Source organism: Lynx rufus, unplaced genomic scaffold (assembly GCF_022079265.1).
Source record: "Lynx rufus isolate CCGP_SWC_20201006 ecotype Redwood Valley unplaced genomic scaffold, mLynRuf1.p SCAF_6, whole genome shotgun sequence".
Taxonomy (NCBI): domain Eukaryota; kingdom Metazoa; phylum Chordata; class Mammalia; order Carnivora; family Felidae; genus Lynx; species Lynx rufus.
This window is the reverse complement of record NW_025814878.1, coordinates 142,630,219-142,644,032: the sequence shown is the minus strand read 5'-3', so window position 1 is coordinate 142,644,032 and position 13,814 is coordinate 142,630,219. Positions and strand designations below refer to the sequence as shown.

Sequence of the window (13,814 nt, the reverse complement as noted above, 5' to 3'; positions counted from 1 at the left end):
CTCAAATATACTTTTCCAACACCACCCTCTTTTCTCCTTGGTCCTCTGAAGACAAGAATGCTAGGTCTTTTTCATCGTTCTACATGTCTCTGATGTTCATTTCTCTCCCCAGTCTATTCTCTCTCCATTGTTCAAATTGGGCAATTTCTATTTTTCAATCTTAAGATTCACTGTTTTGTCCCTATCTTCTCCATTCTGCCGTTGACCCCATCCATGACCCCATCCACGGAGCTTGTTACTTCAGGCATTGTATTTTTCAGTTCTAAAACTTGAATTGGGTTCTTCTTTTATTTCTATGCTGAGGCTTTCCCATCTTTCACTTGTTTCACGTGTGTCTGTCATTGCTCATTGAAGTATTTTTACGATGGTTGCTTTAAAATCCTAGGTGGATAGTTCCAACATGCCGAGAGGGGAGAAGTGCCCCATCGTGGCCGAGTAAGGGTGGAAGTCCAGGATCCCCATGTGGCCTCTGATGGAGTTTGAAGTGGGGTTCATGAGCAAACGGCCAAGAAAGGATTCTTGAGATGTCTTCAGCACAAAAAGGCGACTTTATGAAAGCACGAGGACAGGACCGGTGGGCAGGAAGAGCTGCACGGGGCGGGGGGGGGGGGGGTTGGGAGGAGCGACTGATTACACACTTGCAAGTTTCACCGTAAGTCTCCAAGGAATTTCTGGATGCTGAAAGCAGGGTCTCACAGGACCATTCAGCTATTGTCCAGACCAGGTTGCTTTTAGTTTTTAAGGAAGTGTAAACCGTAAGGCATCAAGGCAGCCATGAACTTCTTGAGGGGTGTTACACCTGCAGGTGTCTGACATCCAGCAGTGGGCTGCAGGCTATAAGGGAATGGAAGTTAAGCTACATTTTTCTTGCCTTTGTTTCCCTCGTCAGCCTCCACGGAAACCTTATAGGTGGGGAGTGGGGTGGAGGGGAGATGCAGGGTGTTTTCCATGGTGTTTGGCTGGAGGAGAGTAGTTACTTCTTAAGTTCTCCACTTTCTAGGTGGACCTTTGGTCTTTTGGCTAGAGATAACAGGGTTTTCTGGTTTTGTGTCTTTATTGTTGTTGTTTGTTTGCCTTCCTTGGCATTTCTAGATTGCCAGCTTCTTCAGCACCACGCCCAGGATAGATGAGGTAAAAAGAAAACCCAGGGAACACACAATATCTTGTTCCTCAACTTTCAAGGTCACTTAGCCAGCCTACCTTCTCGACACCCTTTGGCGGTCTTATGTTTTTTTTTTAATTTTTTTTTTCAACGTTTATTTATTTTTGGGACAGAGAGAGACAGAGCATGAACGGGGGAGGGGCAGAGAGAGAGGGAGACACAGAATCGGAAACAGGCTCCAGGCTCCAAGCCATCAGCCCAGAGCCCGACGCGGGGCTCGAACTCACGGACCGCGAGATCGTGACCTGGCTGAAGTCGGACGCTTAACCGACTGCGCCACCCAGGCGCCCCAAGGCGGTCTTACGTTTAACGTACATGGGAGGTCCCAGGTTGCTAGTTGTACTTCACAGAAAGAATAGGGAGAAGTGTGTTTTACTTCACCTTGGTCCAGAAATAGAAGTTTTTATGCTTTTGAAAAATTTTTATACATTGCTTCTATGTGACATAAGAGAGGTTTCCAGCTACTATTTTCAAACTTATTTCTACAAAGAACACATCCTGTGTATTAAATAGATATTTACACTTAGTAGATTAAAAAAAAATTGAATATAATCATTCTCTTTTTAAAAAGTGGCTTTTGGAGGACTGGAGATGACTGGCTTTATAAGAATTCTGTCAGATGAATACAATGTACAGATCCGGATCAAGTCAACTTGAGCTTTCTTTCAAGATTTCTGGTCATTGTTAGGTTCTTTTTTAAAATGAGGGATCCTTATGCCTCCTGTCTGTAACCAGTGTTCTATAATGTGTGTAATGTAAACAACAGGTGGCCCTCAGAAGAAATTAATGAATTAAAAGCACTTACAGCTGTAACTCTTGCCATGTTCAGGTGAGTGACAGTCTACTCTAGGACATACTCTTGCAAATGCTTCCATTTGTCGGGGAAGAACAACTTGTCTCTACACTCATAGGGTCTCCAACTCGGTCTAGGAATTCAACTGACATAGACAAATTAATGGGATAAAAGCCTACAAGTTATAATTATTACTTTTTGTTTACATGCACATGGGAGTTTTCACAAGAAAAACGAAAATCCAAAGAAGCTCTAAGAAGGTAATGCTTCTATACTGTGTTGGACAAAGAAGGGTAACTTAAGAAAATGTCACCGGCGAAGGGGCTGGGACTAGGGGAGTTAACTGGGAGATGATGTTTGCACAGATTTCTCTGAGCCTCAACTTCCTGTCCTTTGCGAGAAGAATGACTCTTTGCTTCCGGTAGAGGGAGGACTTCTTTAAGGAAAAGAAGGTAGACAGTGAGACTGTCCTTGCTGTTGCTCTTTTCTTTTAACTCAAACTACTCAATGTGCCAGAGCAGCATATTTTGGGATGGCATGTTCTGGACTTCATCAACAGTAACCTCAATGTCGGCTAGTTTTTCTCAAGGGTATTTAAGGCACATTATACTTTTTTTTTATTTGTATCGAGCAAAGAACAGACATTTACTTCCTTTCATTGTCATACAAAACAATATGCATCAAAGTGTCCTCTCCAGGCAGTAGAGTTGTTACTGAGGAAATTACTTTTCTCTCACATTTTTGTGGAAGCGTTTACCCCCACCGTCTCTCTCCCCAACATCTGCCCTGCACGTTATTTTTCAGTCAAATGCCTAGAATTTGCCAATTTTGAGAACGTGCTGATAGGGTTTCATCAAGCTGTTCTACTGTTGCAGACAGTTGTAGTGTTGTGTTTGCTGACTTGCGTGACGCAGGGTCACCTAGATGACCGGAAGCCTTCTTCTCATCCCCGATCTGATAGAGTATGGATTCCTGATGCTGCGAATGTCTGCACGCCAGCTTCTATTCTGCGGTTTTGAAACAGGCCTTAATCTTGCCTCCTATTTTACCTAGCACTCTACATACCCCTTCCTCCATCCAAAGTGACCTACTTTATTCAGGAAATTAGAACAGTCCTACCTCTGGCCCTCGGCTCCTGACATTCCCTTGGCTTTGGATGCACGTGGGCTTTTATGGGAACATTTACTCTTCCTGCTTGGCTAGCTTCTTCACCGCTTTCAGGTTTGAACTCAAACCTGAAACTCATACCCGAACTCATACCCTCCTGGTGAGGCTCTCCCTGACCATCCCCGTGTGTCTCAGATATGCCCTTTTCCTACTTTGTCTCCATGCCGCTCGTCACTAAAAACCGCACTGTCCTCTTCTGTGCATTTAGCCCATTGTGCACCTCGCCATGCTAGGAGGGCGTCACCACAAGGGTACAGTTTTCCATCTGCCATGGACACTGCCATGTTCCGTGGACCTGGAACTCTCTGGCATTTAGTCGGTATTCAATGAGTATGTGTGGACTGAATGCTGAATACTCACCTCCCTCATGAACTCTCTTGACCCTTCTGATTCGCAGTGATTACCCCTCTCTGCCACCCATTCTCATATTCCTGATTGCTTACACCTTCATTTTTGGAGGCAGAATACCCTGTACTATTTAATCTTCAGACATACAGTCCTTCTCTTCTCAAAAAGTGTCAAGTCTTTGAGGCAGGATTTGAGACCTTCTATATCTTCATCTTGCAAAGACATTGAGCCAGTGGTTGTTGTTTACTGCTGTCATTGACACTGAAGATAATGATGAAAAAGTAAAAGGAGAGTGAATATTGTCAAGAGAAAGAGTCCTAAGTGTCTGAAGACTTAAGAGAAGGTGAAAAAGAAATGGAAGATGCACATCTTGACTCTCCTGCCTGGTTCCCTGGATCAAAGGATGCTTCTCTGACCGTTGGCTTATGAGTAGATTTTTCTCACACATAGGTTCATGTTCCTTTTACCATCCTATTTGGGACTCAGAAGACCTTCAGGCTGAGTCTGCAAAAATTCCTGAAATTACTGTTCACCTTCCTCTGGGCCCCATCAAGGTCTATCTTCTGGACCAGAAGAGGAAAAACACCAAGATTCCTCCCGGCAATGTCTCTCGATGTTACTATATTCCTTGACATGAGCGCTAAGACCAGGCAAAGACTGCAGTCATATAAACACTGCGTTTATAATACATCATCTTTTTTGTGTATTTCAGTGTTGTGGGGCATTTGTTCCCTCATTTCCTAAAGGTCCCAAGACTTCTTGTGTTTGCGTTTCAATGTTTCGGCCCTCTAACCACGAGGGGTGCAGTACGCTATGGATATGGAGGATGACAGAAGAATTTTCTGAACCAACCAAGTGTTGTAGCCAAGTGAAAAAATGGAGAAGGTAGGAGTTGGGAATGGCAATGGGGGCAATGAGTTTCCCAACCAGGAGTTTGGAGTCCTTGGTCTTGATGCAGTTTTGGAGTGGTGGCGGGGTCCAGAGCTGATGGGCAAAAAAGAATTCTTGAGTCGCCTTTGGTGTAAAAAGGTGGTAGTATTAAAGCACGGGGACAGGACCCGGGGGCAGAAAGAGTTACACTGGGGTTGTGATGGGTGACTGATCATATACCTTCAGGTTGGGAGGGCGTTAGGGATAGCATAAGTCTCTAAGGAGTTTTGGAAGCAGGGTTTCCAGGACCTCGAGAGGCTAACTGCTGTTAGCAAAAGGTCATTTATTACTGTTTAGTAAAACCTCGGTCATGAGACCCTTCAGATGTTTATCAGTGGACCATAAGCTTGGAGTATGAGTGCCAACATGTATCTTGTGATGGTAGAAATAAAGCAAGTTTTCAAAGGAATTCTTATATGTTAAAGTAGACTTACAGGATCCTGGGGGGTAGGGTGAACGTTAAGATAAGATTACCTTTTGCTCTTAGCAAAGTGTCATCATCCAGGCAGCTGAGCTCCTAGAGGAATGTCACCCTGCCTATGGCAAAGGCTGTAGGCAGAAAGGAAAGTTAGTTTTTCATTTGCCTCTGGTTCGCACATCCGTCTCATTAACTCAGTGTGAGCCGGTAAAGACAAAGACACAAAAAACTCACAATCGGGGTCTCTAAGTTTTGCAATCTCTAAAATGAAAACAGTACTCTACCTACCTTCAAGGTGATCCCATAAGACCTCCTGTGTAAGATAATGATTTACACAAAAGACCTACTGTCTTGAGTCAGGGAGAGGATGGGCCAGTTGTTGCCTTTAGTTTTCATTGTTCAGACACTTTTCATTGTTCAGACATTGTTAAGGCTTGGACTCTGACAAAGAATTGTTTGTTTGCTTTCTTTCTGTTACTTTGTGAGGTCCAAAGACTTCACGCAACTGCTGGCACAGATGTACTTTTTAAATGTAAACTATTTTAGAAATTGTTCTGTTTATTCCTTTCCAGAAACAGTCACAATCCTGGAAAAGGAAAAACAGCCAAAAGACAGAGCAATGAGGACAATCATTCCTGCTTCGGATTGGATTTTAAATTCGTATTGTTCAGAAAATCAAATTGTTTCAATTATTAGTGCTAACTTAAAGCTCTTCACGCCAGATTACAGTGGAGTATTCAAAAACCTCCCGCTAGGTGGAGGGCTTTTATGCAAATGAGGGATGCTGATTATGCTTTTTCATTGGTTACTTGAAAAGAGCCAATGGGAGACTTGTATTCAGCATACCTGCCGTTCGTATAAATACTTCTCTTGCTCTCAGTCTAGCTCTATACTGCTTGCGTTTTCTTTTGAAGGCGTTTGCTTCCTTCTCTGCTGGTGATGTCTGGACGTGGAAAGCAGGGTGGCAAGGCTCGTGCCAAGGCCAAGACCCGTTCGTCGCGGGCCGGACTGCAGTTCCCGGTCGGCCGCGTGCACCGCCTGCTCCGCAAGGGCAACTACTCGGAGCGGGTCGGGGCCGGCGCGCCGGTGTACCTGGCGGCCGTGCTGGAGTACCTGACGGCCGAGATCCTGGAGCTGGCGGGCAACGCGGCCCGCGACAACAAGAAGACGCGCATCATCCCGCGCCACCTGCAGCTGGCCATCCGCAACGACGAGGAGCTCAACAAGCTGCTGGGCCGCGTGACCATCGCGCAGGGCGGCGTCCTGCCCAACATCCAGGCCGTGCTGCTGCCCAAGAAGACTGAGAGCCACCACAAGGCCAAGGGCAAATAAGCTGATGACTTTTTTTTACACAGGCTTTTTTCCTGGTCAAGAGAAAGTCCGCTTAGCTACTTAAAAAGGCTCTTTTAAGAGCCACCCACAGTTTCCTTTGAAAGAGCTGTGCTTTGAACTATTAGCGTTTAAAAACATGGGAGGTGAAATGTCACAATTACACCTGGAAGGCTTTGCCCCCACAGAAATGCTCTCACAGTTTTGAGGCTAAAGCAACACGGGAAATTAGTGTAAACGTTGCTAACCCCATTGACCGTGTTTAACCGTGTAGGGTGCATTTTTAGCCCAGCAGAAAAGGGCATTGCTATATTCCACAGATGAAGTTTGAAAGTTTTTCGCAACGACAGTAGCTTGGAGAAGGAAATAATAGTGAAAGTCCCTAGATTCTTAAGATTCTTCATTTTATGGAACACATCCATTAAAATCCCAGTTTGTGAAGGCATGTTTGCTGAAGCAGTGAGGCTAAGTCCTAGTTCCTTGATAATTCATGCTTGCAAACAAGGACCATTTTACTAACTCTCCACAATATTTGTGCCACGCCCAAGAAAATTCTGAATTTCATTTTAGAGGCAGCCCATGTATTTACCTAAACACCTGCAGAATATCTTGATGGTTTCTCTCTGAAAACAACAAAACATCCATTGGAAGTCCCTATGTGGCTTTGCATGATTACCTTACTTTACACTTTAAAATATCTGCAGCTTTCTGTGCAAGATTTTTGTTCACAGTGGACACAGGAACGAAAGGGTAAATAAATGACGTCAGAGTAACCACATTTAAGGGCGGGGCTTAAGATTCACTCACCAACCTGAAAGCAACTCTTAATCCGGGCTCCCCGCACGGAGCTGGACCAATCCGAGGAGGGCGCGGGAACTTTTGAATGCTCTTGGGTCCAATGGTTGGCGGTCCGGCTGTATAAAAGAAGGAGGGCTGTGTGCCTCTCACCGCTTTCGGTGAAGACGCTCTCGGCCTACTTGGGGGATGGCTCGCACGAAGCAGACGGCGCGCAAGTCGACGGGCGGCAAGGCCCCGCGCAAGCAGCTGGCCACCAAGGCGGCCCGCAAGAGCGCGCCGGCCACCGGCGGCGTCAAGAAGCCGCACCGCTACCGGCCCGGCACGGTGGCCCTGCGCGAGATCCGCCGCTACCAGAAGTCCACCGAGCTGCTCATCCGCAAGCTGCCGTTCCAGCGGCTGGTGCGCGAGATCGCGCAGGACTTCAAGACCGACCTGCGCTTCCAGAGCTCGGCCGTGATGGCGCTGCAGGAGGCGTGCGAGGCCTACCTGGTGGGGCTCTTCGAGGACACCAACCTGTGCGCCATCCACGCCAAGCGCGTCACCATCATGCCCAAGGACATCCAGCTGGCGCGCCGCATCCGCGGCGAGAGGGCGTAAGTTCTTAACGAAGGATCGCCGACCTTAAACCCAAAGGCTCTTTTCAGAGCCACCCAATTAGGTCAACAAAAGTGGCTGTGAACCTTTAGGTGGTGTTTAGGTGACCATGGCCATACTAAGCATTACTTGAAATCTGGTTGTTCTGGTGGGTCTTCTACCCGCAAAAGGGTCCGTTTTTGAAAACCATGTGACAGACTGCATACGATCCTGGCAACCCACTTTCCTAGACTATATCGTGTGCCTTTACTGAAAAGGGGACGACCTTGAACCAGTAGCCGCGTACATGAACTGCCCACTTTGAATGAAAGTGCCTAATTTTGCCTCTAAGAAATTCGAGCTTTAGGTTACATCCCCAACTATCAGGAAACACTTCGAAGATCATAGCGTTTACACTATACATAACTCCACAAACTTCAGAGCAATACAGAATACTGAATAATGACAGCTCCAAATTCCAAAGGCTTCGCTTCAGTTTTCCCCACACCTTTGCTCTTACCCCTAATACTTCTGGGCTACATCTGAGATGGGAGTTGATGCATCGACCTAAATCAGGTGGACAAGCGACAAAAAACAAGATTCACCTTGAATTGTGTGGTTTGCTTGGATTGCTTTACATTCCTGGATTTTGATAAAACAACTTTGACTTTACAAAATATTTGCATTTTTCTAAGTAATAAGGTTGGATGTTTCTATCTGTGTGTGTGTGTGTGTGTGCGCGCGCGCGTGTGTGTGTACTCGCGTGTGTCATTGCGTTGTATTTTTATTTAAATTTCCAGGCTCTCCTACATGTAATTGTCTGGCACAGACCTTTGTTATCCATGTAAAAGGTCTCAATGATGCCCTTGGCTTGAGCCAGGGTCTGTCCCCTGCCCCAGCCCACATCTGGGCCCCAGCTGAAGTCGAAATATCTTGGTTCTTCTTATCGCTGTGCTGGCTTTTATGTACATTGTTTGGCTTTTTCCTCGATATGTTATGTATCTGTTAGAAAAGGGGTGTTTAAGGCACAGGACCTGAAAGGATAGCTTTAAAAAGGTACAAGTGCCCATTGCTGTCTGAGGGTGGGATGGCCAGGGGACAGTGGCTCAGATTGGCTGCCCCTGCCCTCCCCCATCCCTTTCCCAGTCAAGGAATGTGGATTTGGTTCTAAGTCTTCATTTACTTGAGCTCCTCAACAGAAAAACTGCCCAATGTCTGGTGAATAAGGATAGCACTATCTTAGAATCCATAACGTTGCTAATCTTTCTGCAGGAGTATTCTGGAAACTGGAAGCACAGGGCAGCATTTAGATATCAGATTGCCCACATTCAAATCCCAGTGTTACCACTTACCGTATCGTCTGACACGAATTGATTTCTCCATCATCAGAAAAATAGGGAAGAACACTACCCACCTTAGTGGGTATCATAGTTACTGGGATCATAGAAGTTGATTTTTGGACACGTGGCATTGGAGAAATGCTATGAATTTTCCTGAGCTGTGTGTGATTTTCCCTTATACTCTAACATTTCTTTGAAAATTGAAATAAAAACTCAAACTTTCCCCTCTAAATGTCCTTTTCATTGGGCATGACTTTATTGAATAGACTCGGCCCAGTTTGGAAATGAAACTTAAGCGGGTATTCTAAAATCAAAGAATGGAGGAGATTCAGTCATAAATATTGCAAATATTTTGTAAAGTCAAAGTTGTTTTATCAAAATCCAGGAATGTAAAGCAATCCAAGCAAACCACACAATTCAAGGTGAATCTTGTTTTTTGTTGATGGTTTTCCACCTGATTTAGGTCCATGCATCAACTCCCATCTCACATGTAGGCCACAAATGTTAGGAGTAAGAGCTAAGGTGTGGGGGGAAAAAAAAGAAATTTACTGAATATATTGGAAGGGGAGCTGTGCCCACATTTTAATATCACTGCATGAAGCATTTATTACTTTCTATTAGCGGAGTGACTATGGTCATGCTGGAGGGAAAAAAAAAGGCGTTTAACATACAGATTGTATTTTTTAAATGGCTGTTGGAAGGTCCTCCATGAAACACGGTTTTTCTTTCCCAGACACCATGGTGATACGACACCACATGCTGAAATTCACCGCTACTGCTGCTCGCTCTCGAACTTTTGGCTTATACAGACTTTCAGAAGAGAGGAGGAGGCCAAGGTCAGGGTGTATTTTTCAGAGTTAAAGATTTAGTAGTAGCCCTTCCAGTCATCCCAGTAGAAGTGACTTACTAATCCATGAGTGTCTGAGGTTTAACACCGCAGTGGGAAGTCAGTGTAGAAATGTGAATTGTACTCCAGATTCGGCTGCTGGAGAGCCAGGAAGGAACATTACTTGTCAATGCCCCTTTGAAAGGGCACCTAGGGATATTCTCAGGCAACCATATTTAACATGTCATGTATGAACAGAAAAACAGCCTGTCAGTCACTAGGTGAATGAATAAAGACAGTGTCTTACATAGAGCTGACAATACGAATTCAAAATGCATGTGTCCACTTATTTGCAGAGTTTTATAACAAATACAACACAGTACTGTAAAGGTTTTTCTCTTCCTTATGTTTTCTTTTTTTTTTTTTCAACATTTATTTATTTTTGGGACAGAGAGAGACAGAGCATGAACGGGGGAGGGGCAGAGAGAGAGGGAGACACAGAGTCGGAAACAGGCTCCAGGCTCTGAGCCATCAGCCCAGAGCCTGACGCGGGGCTCGAACTCACAGAGCGCGAGATCGTGACCTGGCTGAAGTCGGACGCCCAACCGACTGCGCCACCCAGGCGCCCCTCTTCCTTATGTTTTCTTAATAACACTTTCTTTTATCTGGTTTACTTTATAATAAGAATACAATATATAATACATATACCAAATACATATTAATAGACTTTATGTCATCAGTAAGGCTTCTAATCAACAGTATGGTATTGGTAGTTTGGGCAGGGGGTGGTCACAAGTTATATCTGGATTTTCAACTGTGCAAGAATCAGCCCCCCAAGCCCTGCATTGTTCAAAGGTCATTTGTATATAAAATGGGACATTAGTCATACAAAGAATGAAATCTTGGTATTCACAACATGGATGGACTTAGAGGGTATTAGGCTAAATGAAATAAGTCAGGCAGAGAAAGACAAATACCATATGACTTCACTTACATGTGGAGTCTATAAAACAGCATCGACGACAACAGCAAACAGAGATAAATACAGAGAACAAATCGGTAGTTTAGGGGCGAGAGGTAAGAAGCAAAGAAGGTAAAGGTGATTAAGAAGGAAAAACATCCAGTTATACAATAAATAAGTCACAAGGACGAAAAGCACAGCATAGGGAATATGATCATATTGTAACAATTTTGTATGGTAGTGACACATCATGATGAGCATTTCATAATGTATCTAATTGTCAATTCACTACGTTATACACTAGTATACTATTGTAAGTCACTATACTTCAATTGAGAAGAAAACAAAACCAAAAAACCCAGAATCCATCAATGTCTTGTACTTTATTAAATGTTGTGATTAAAAAAAAAACAAAAAACAACAAACCTTCGCTATTATATACGTATCTGTGTTGCCCATATTGTGTCACGAGTAAAAGCCTGAAAGTGAAGGCTCAGGGCAACATCTTAAATCCGGACAGGCTCTTTAAGCAACAATACCAACAAAAAACCAGCCATATTTATGTCTTTGCGCCAATCTCTGTTCTAGCCTTCTGCTTACGTTAGGTAATTTCAATCTTTACAAAAGTTCCCTGAGTACTATCATCGCTCCACCTTAACAGATAAAGAAAATGAAGGGCAACTTTACAAGGTCACACCGCTGTCATAGAGGAAAAATGACTTCCCCTGCCCTTTTGAGTTTCTGGCCTAGACCCTCCCATAAAAGGCAGATTAAGGACAGAAAAACAGAGGTTTAATGATATATATACCTCAGGTATACATGGGAAAGAGAGACTCTGAAAAACTGAGAACACCTGAAAAGGCCCAAGCCACCCCCTTACATACCATCTTCCACTAAAGACAAAAGATGTCATGCGGGAGGGGCGTGCACAGGGAGCCGGTTATGGGCTCCCAGGAAAGGATGGTAAACAAGGCAAGGTTGTTCTGCAGAATCAAGGCCAGGCTTTCTCCATGGACAAGTTTCCGTGCTGACCTAGTCGTCCTTCTCTTTCTGGCACAGAGAGGGAGACACAGATTGAGATCTCCTTCATAAATGTGAAACTCCCCTTAAGAAAGTGTGAGTTCCCCTCTGGTTTTAGAGATTCTCCTGCGTCTGGTATTTCTCTAAACTGCTCAGAAATAGCCCTTATGTCAGACAGGCCTATGTGCGGGCGGCGTATACCGTAACGTTCACACGAACCGGGCATGTTTGGGGAAGGTGTGTCTGAGCTCCCCACTCCTATTTTGGGGTGGCGTCCTAGGGTACCCTTCCCAATCATCCCCTTCTGAAGGAGAAAGGACAGCACTTGCTTATAAAAAAAAAAATTGGCCCCTGTGAACATTCTCACGGGAAGATATAATTTCAGATACAAATATCAACGGTTTCAGAAAAATCTAGAGCTTAAAAGTGAAACTCCTCACTCCGTTCCCTCCCCCACACCGCCATTGGCTCTCAGCCCAGAGAGGGGCGGAGCCCGGCGTGCGGTCGCGGCGCCTCGGTTCCCGCCCGCGCGTTCAGTTCTCAATCAGGTCCGACGACTGCTTATAATAACGCCGGTCGGGAGAGTGGGGCCATCGCTGTGACTTACTCACAGAAAGTGCTTAGGTAGCAATGTCAGGCCGGGGCAAAGGCGGGAAGGGCCTGGGCAAAGGGGGCGCCAAGCGCCACCGTAAGGTGCTGCGCGACAACATCCAGGGCATCACCAAGCCCGCCATCCGGCGGCTGGCCCGGCGCGGCGGCGTCAAGCGCATCTCCGGCCTCATCTACGAGGAGACCCGCGGGGTGCTCAAGGTGTTCCTGGAGAACGTGATCCGGGACGCCGTCACCTACACGGAGCACGCCAAGCGCAAGACGGTCACGGCCATGGACGTGGTGTACGCGCTCAAGCGCCAGGGCCGCACCCTCTACGGCTTCGGGGGTTAAGTCTTCGTCCCCATTTTTTCTGCATAAAGGTCCTTTTCAGGGCCGCCCACTTCCTCTCAAAAGAGTTGTACGCGTCTCCCTCTTCCACTCTCCAGTTGTGCTCCTGTTGGGAAGGCTCATCCGGCCTACCTGCTAAGGCTTCGGCTTTCGTCTTCCGCATAAACTGAGCAACACTCCATTCTCCCTGCTACGTCTCCACCAATCAGCTCGCAGTACAGTGCGAGGCGCAGGCCGCGGGCCAATCCGGAGCAGGGGCTGGCCGAGGAAAGCCAATGGGGAGGCGTCTGAAGTCTCCGGCCCACGGCTTTCTGGGGAAGGAGTCGGCCTCCCCCTCTTCCCTTTCCCCCAAGAGGCTATCCTGGCCGGCGGCTGTGCTTCAGTCGCTGTCGAACGCGTTGGTCCGGGGAGGCTCCGGTGAATATCCGTACTAATTCCCAGAGCGTGCTCCCGCCTCTGGAAGCCAGGGATGGCCCGAGAAGGCTCCTCGTTGTCGTGTGATTGCCCCTAGCGATGCCCGGACAGAGGACGACACAGGCTTTCCCCGCCCGCGCTGGCATCCGCCACCTCTATCTCCCGGGTTGGAGCCGGTGAGGGTGAGGTCGGCCCACAGCCTTCCGCAGACGGTGTCTTTGAGCTTAAGATGCCTTGGCATTGCAGGTTTGCGTCCGCAGGCCGCGCGCCTTCGCTAAGCCTTTGGCTTGGGGAAATTGCCATTTACTAGATTAAAGGGAGTCTGTTCTTATTCAGGTCTCTGGCTACTGGGAGCCTTGAGGTCTCCAACAGGGCGCAAATTCGAGGGGCTGAGGGAGAAAGCCCCCTCCTCAGGTCACTGGCTCTGGTGACTGTCTTGGACCTTCCCCCCTTCTTCCCTTTGTCTGTCCGGTTCATTTCCCTCCTGCCTCCTGTATAAATTCTAAGGTTGTTGGGGCACCTGGGTGGCTCAGTTAAACGTATCTGACTTCTGCTCAGGTCATGATTTCAGTTCGAGCCCCGCGTCGGGCTCTGTGCTGACAGCTCAGAGCCTGGAGCCTGCTTTGGGTTCTGTCTCCCTCTCTGCCCCACCCCTGCTTGCGCTCTGTCTCTGTCTCTCAAAAATGAGTAAATATTTTTAAAAATGTAAGGTTTTATTTTAATGAACGTTTCAAACATGGTTATAAAAAGTTTTGAAGTTATGTCCTCCAATTGGTAAATCACAACGGAATAGTCA

At 46.4% G+C, this 13,814-nt stretch overlaps 3 protein-coding genes across 3 annotated transcripts; all 3 read left to right on the top strand.

The window, feature by feature from the left end:
• The first annotated feature begins 5,654 nt into the window (after positions 1 to 5,654).
• On the top strand, positions 5,655 to 6,150 carry LOC124528480 (histone H2A type 1-B). Its single transcript, XM_047102112.1, has one exon. The coding sequence runs from the start codon at positions 5,758 to 5,760 to the stop codon at positions 6,148 to 6,150; it is 393 nt and encodes a 130-aa protein (XP_046958068.1). The 5' UTR covers positions 5,655 to 5,757.
• A 957-nt stretch (positions 6,151 to 7,107) lies between these two features.
• LOC124528464 (histone H3.1) lies at positions 7,108 to 8,078 on the top strand. The gene has a single exon (XM_047102095.1). The coding sequence runs from the start codon at positions 7,132 to 7,134 to the stop codon at positions 7,540 to 7,542; it is 411 nt and encodes a 136-aa protein (XP_046958051.1). The 5' UTR covers positions 7,108 to 7,131; the 3' UTR covers positions 7,543 to 8,078.
• A 4,199-nt stretch (positions 8,079 to 12,277) lies between these two features.
• Positions 12,278 to 13,551, top strand: LOC124528504 (histone H4). The gene has a single exon (XM_047102139.1). It carries the CDS (start codon positions 12,296 to 12,298, stop codon positions 12,605 to 12,607), a length of 312 nt encoding a protein of 103 aa, XP_046958095.1. The 5' UTR covers positions 12,278 to 12,295; the 3' UTR covers positions 12,608 to 13,551.
• Positions 13,552 to 13,814: the final 263 nt, after the last annotated feature.

Bases quoted from the DNA above. Each gene is read 5' to 3' on its own strand.
- LOC124528504 (XM_047102139.1), top strand. From the start codon at position 12,296: ATGTCAGGCCGGGGCAAAGGCGGGAAGGGCCTGGGCAAAGGGGGCGCC.
- LOC124528464 (XM_047102095.1), top strand. From the start codon at position 7,132: ATGGCTCGCACGAAGCAGACGGCGCGCAAGTCGACGGGCGGCAAGGCC.
- LOC124528480 (XM_047102112.1), top strand. From the start codon at position 5,758: ATGTCTGGACGTGGAAAGCAGGGTGGCAAGGCTCGTGCCAAGGCCAAG.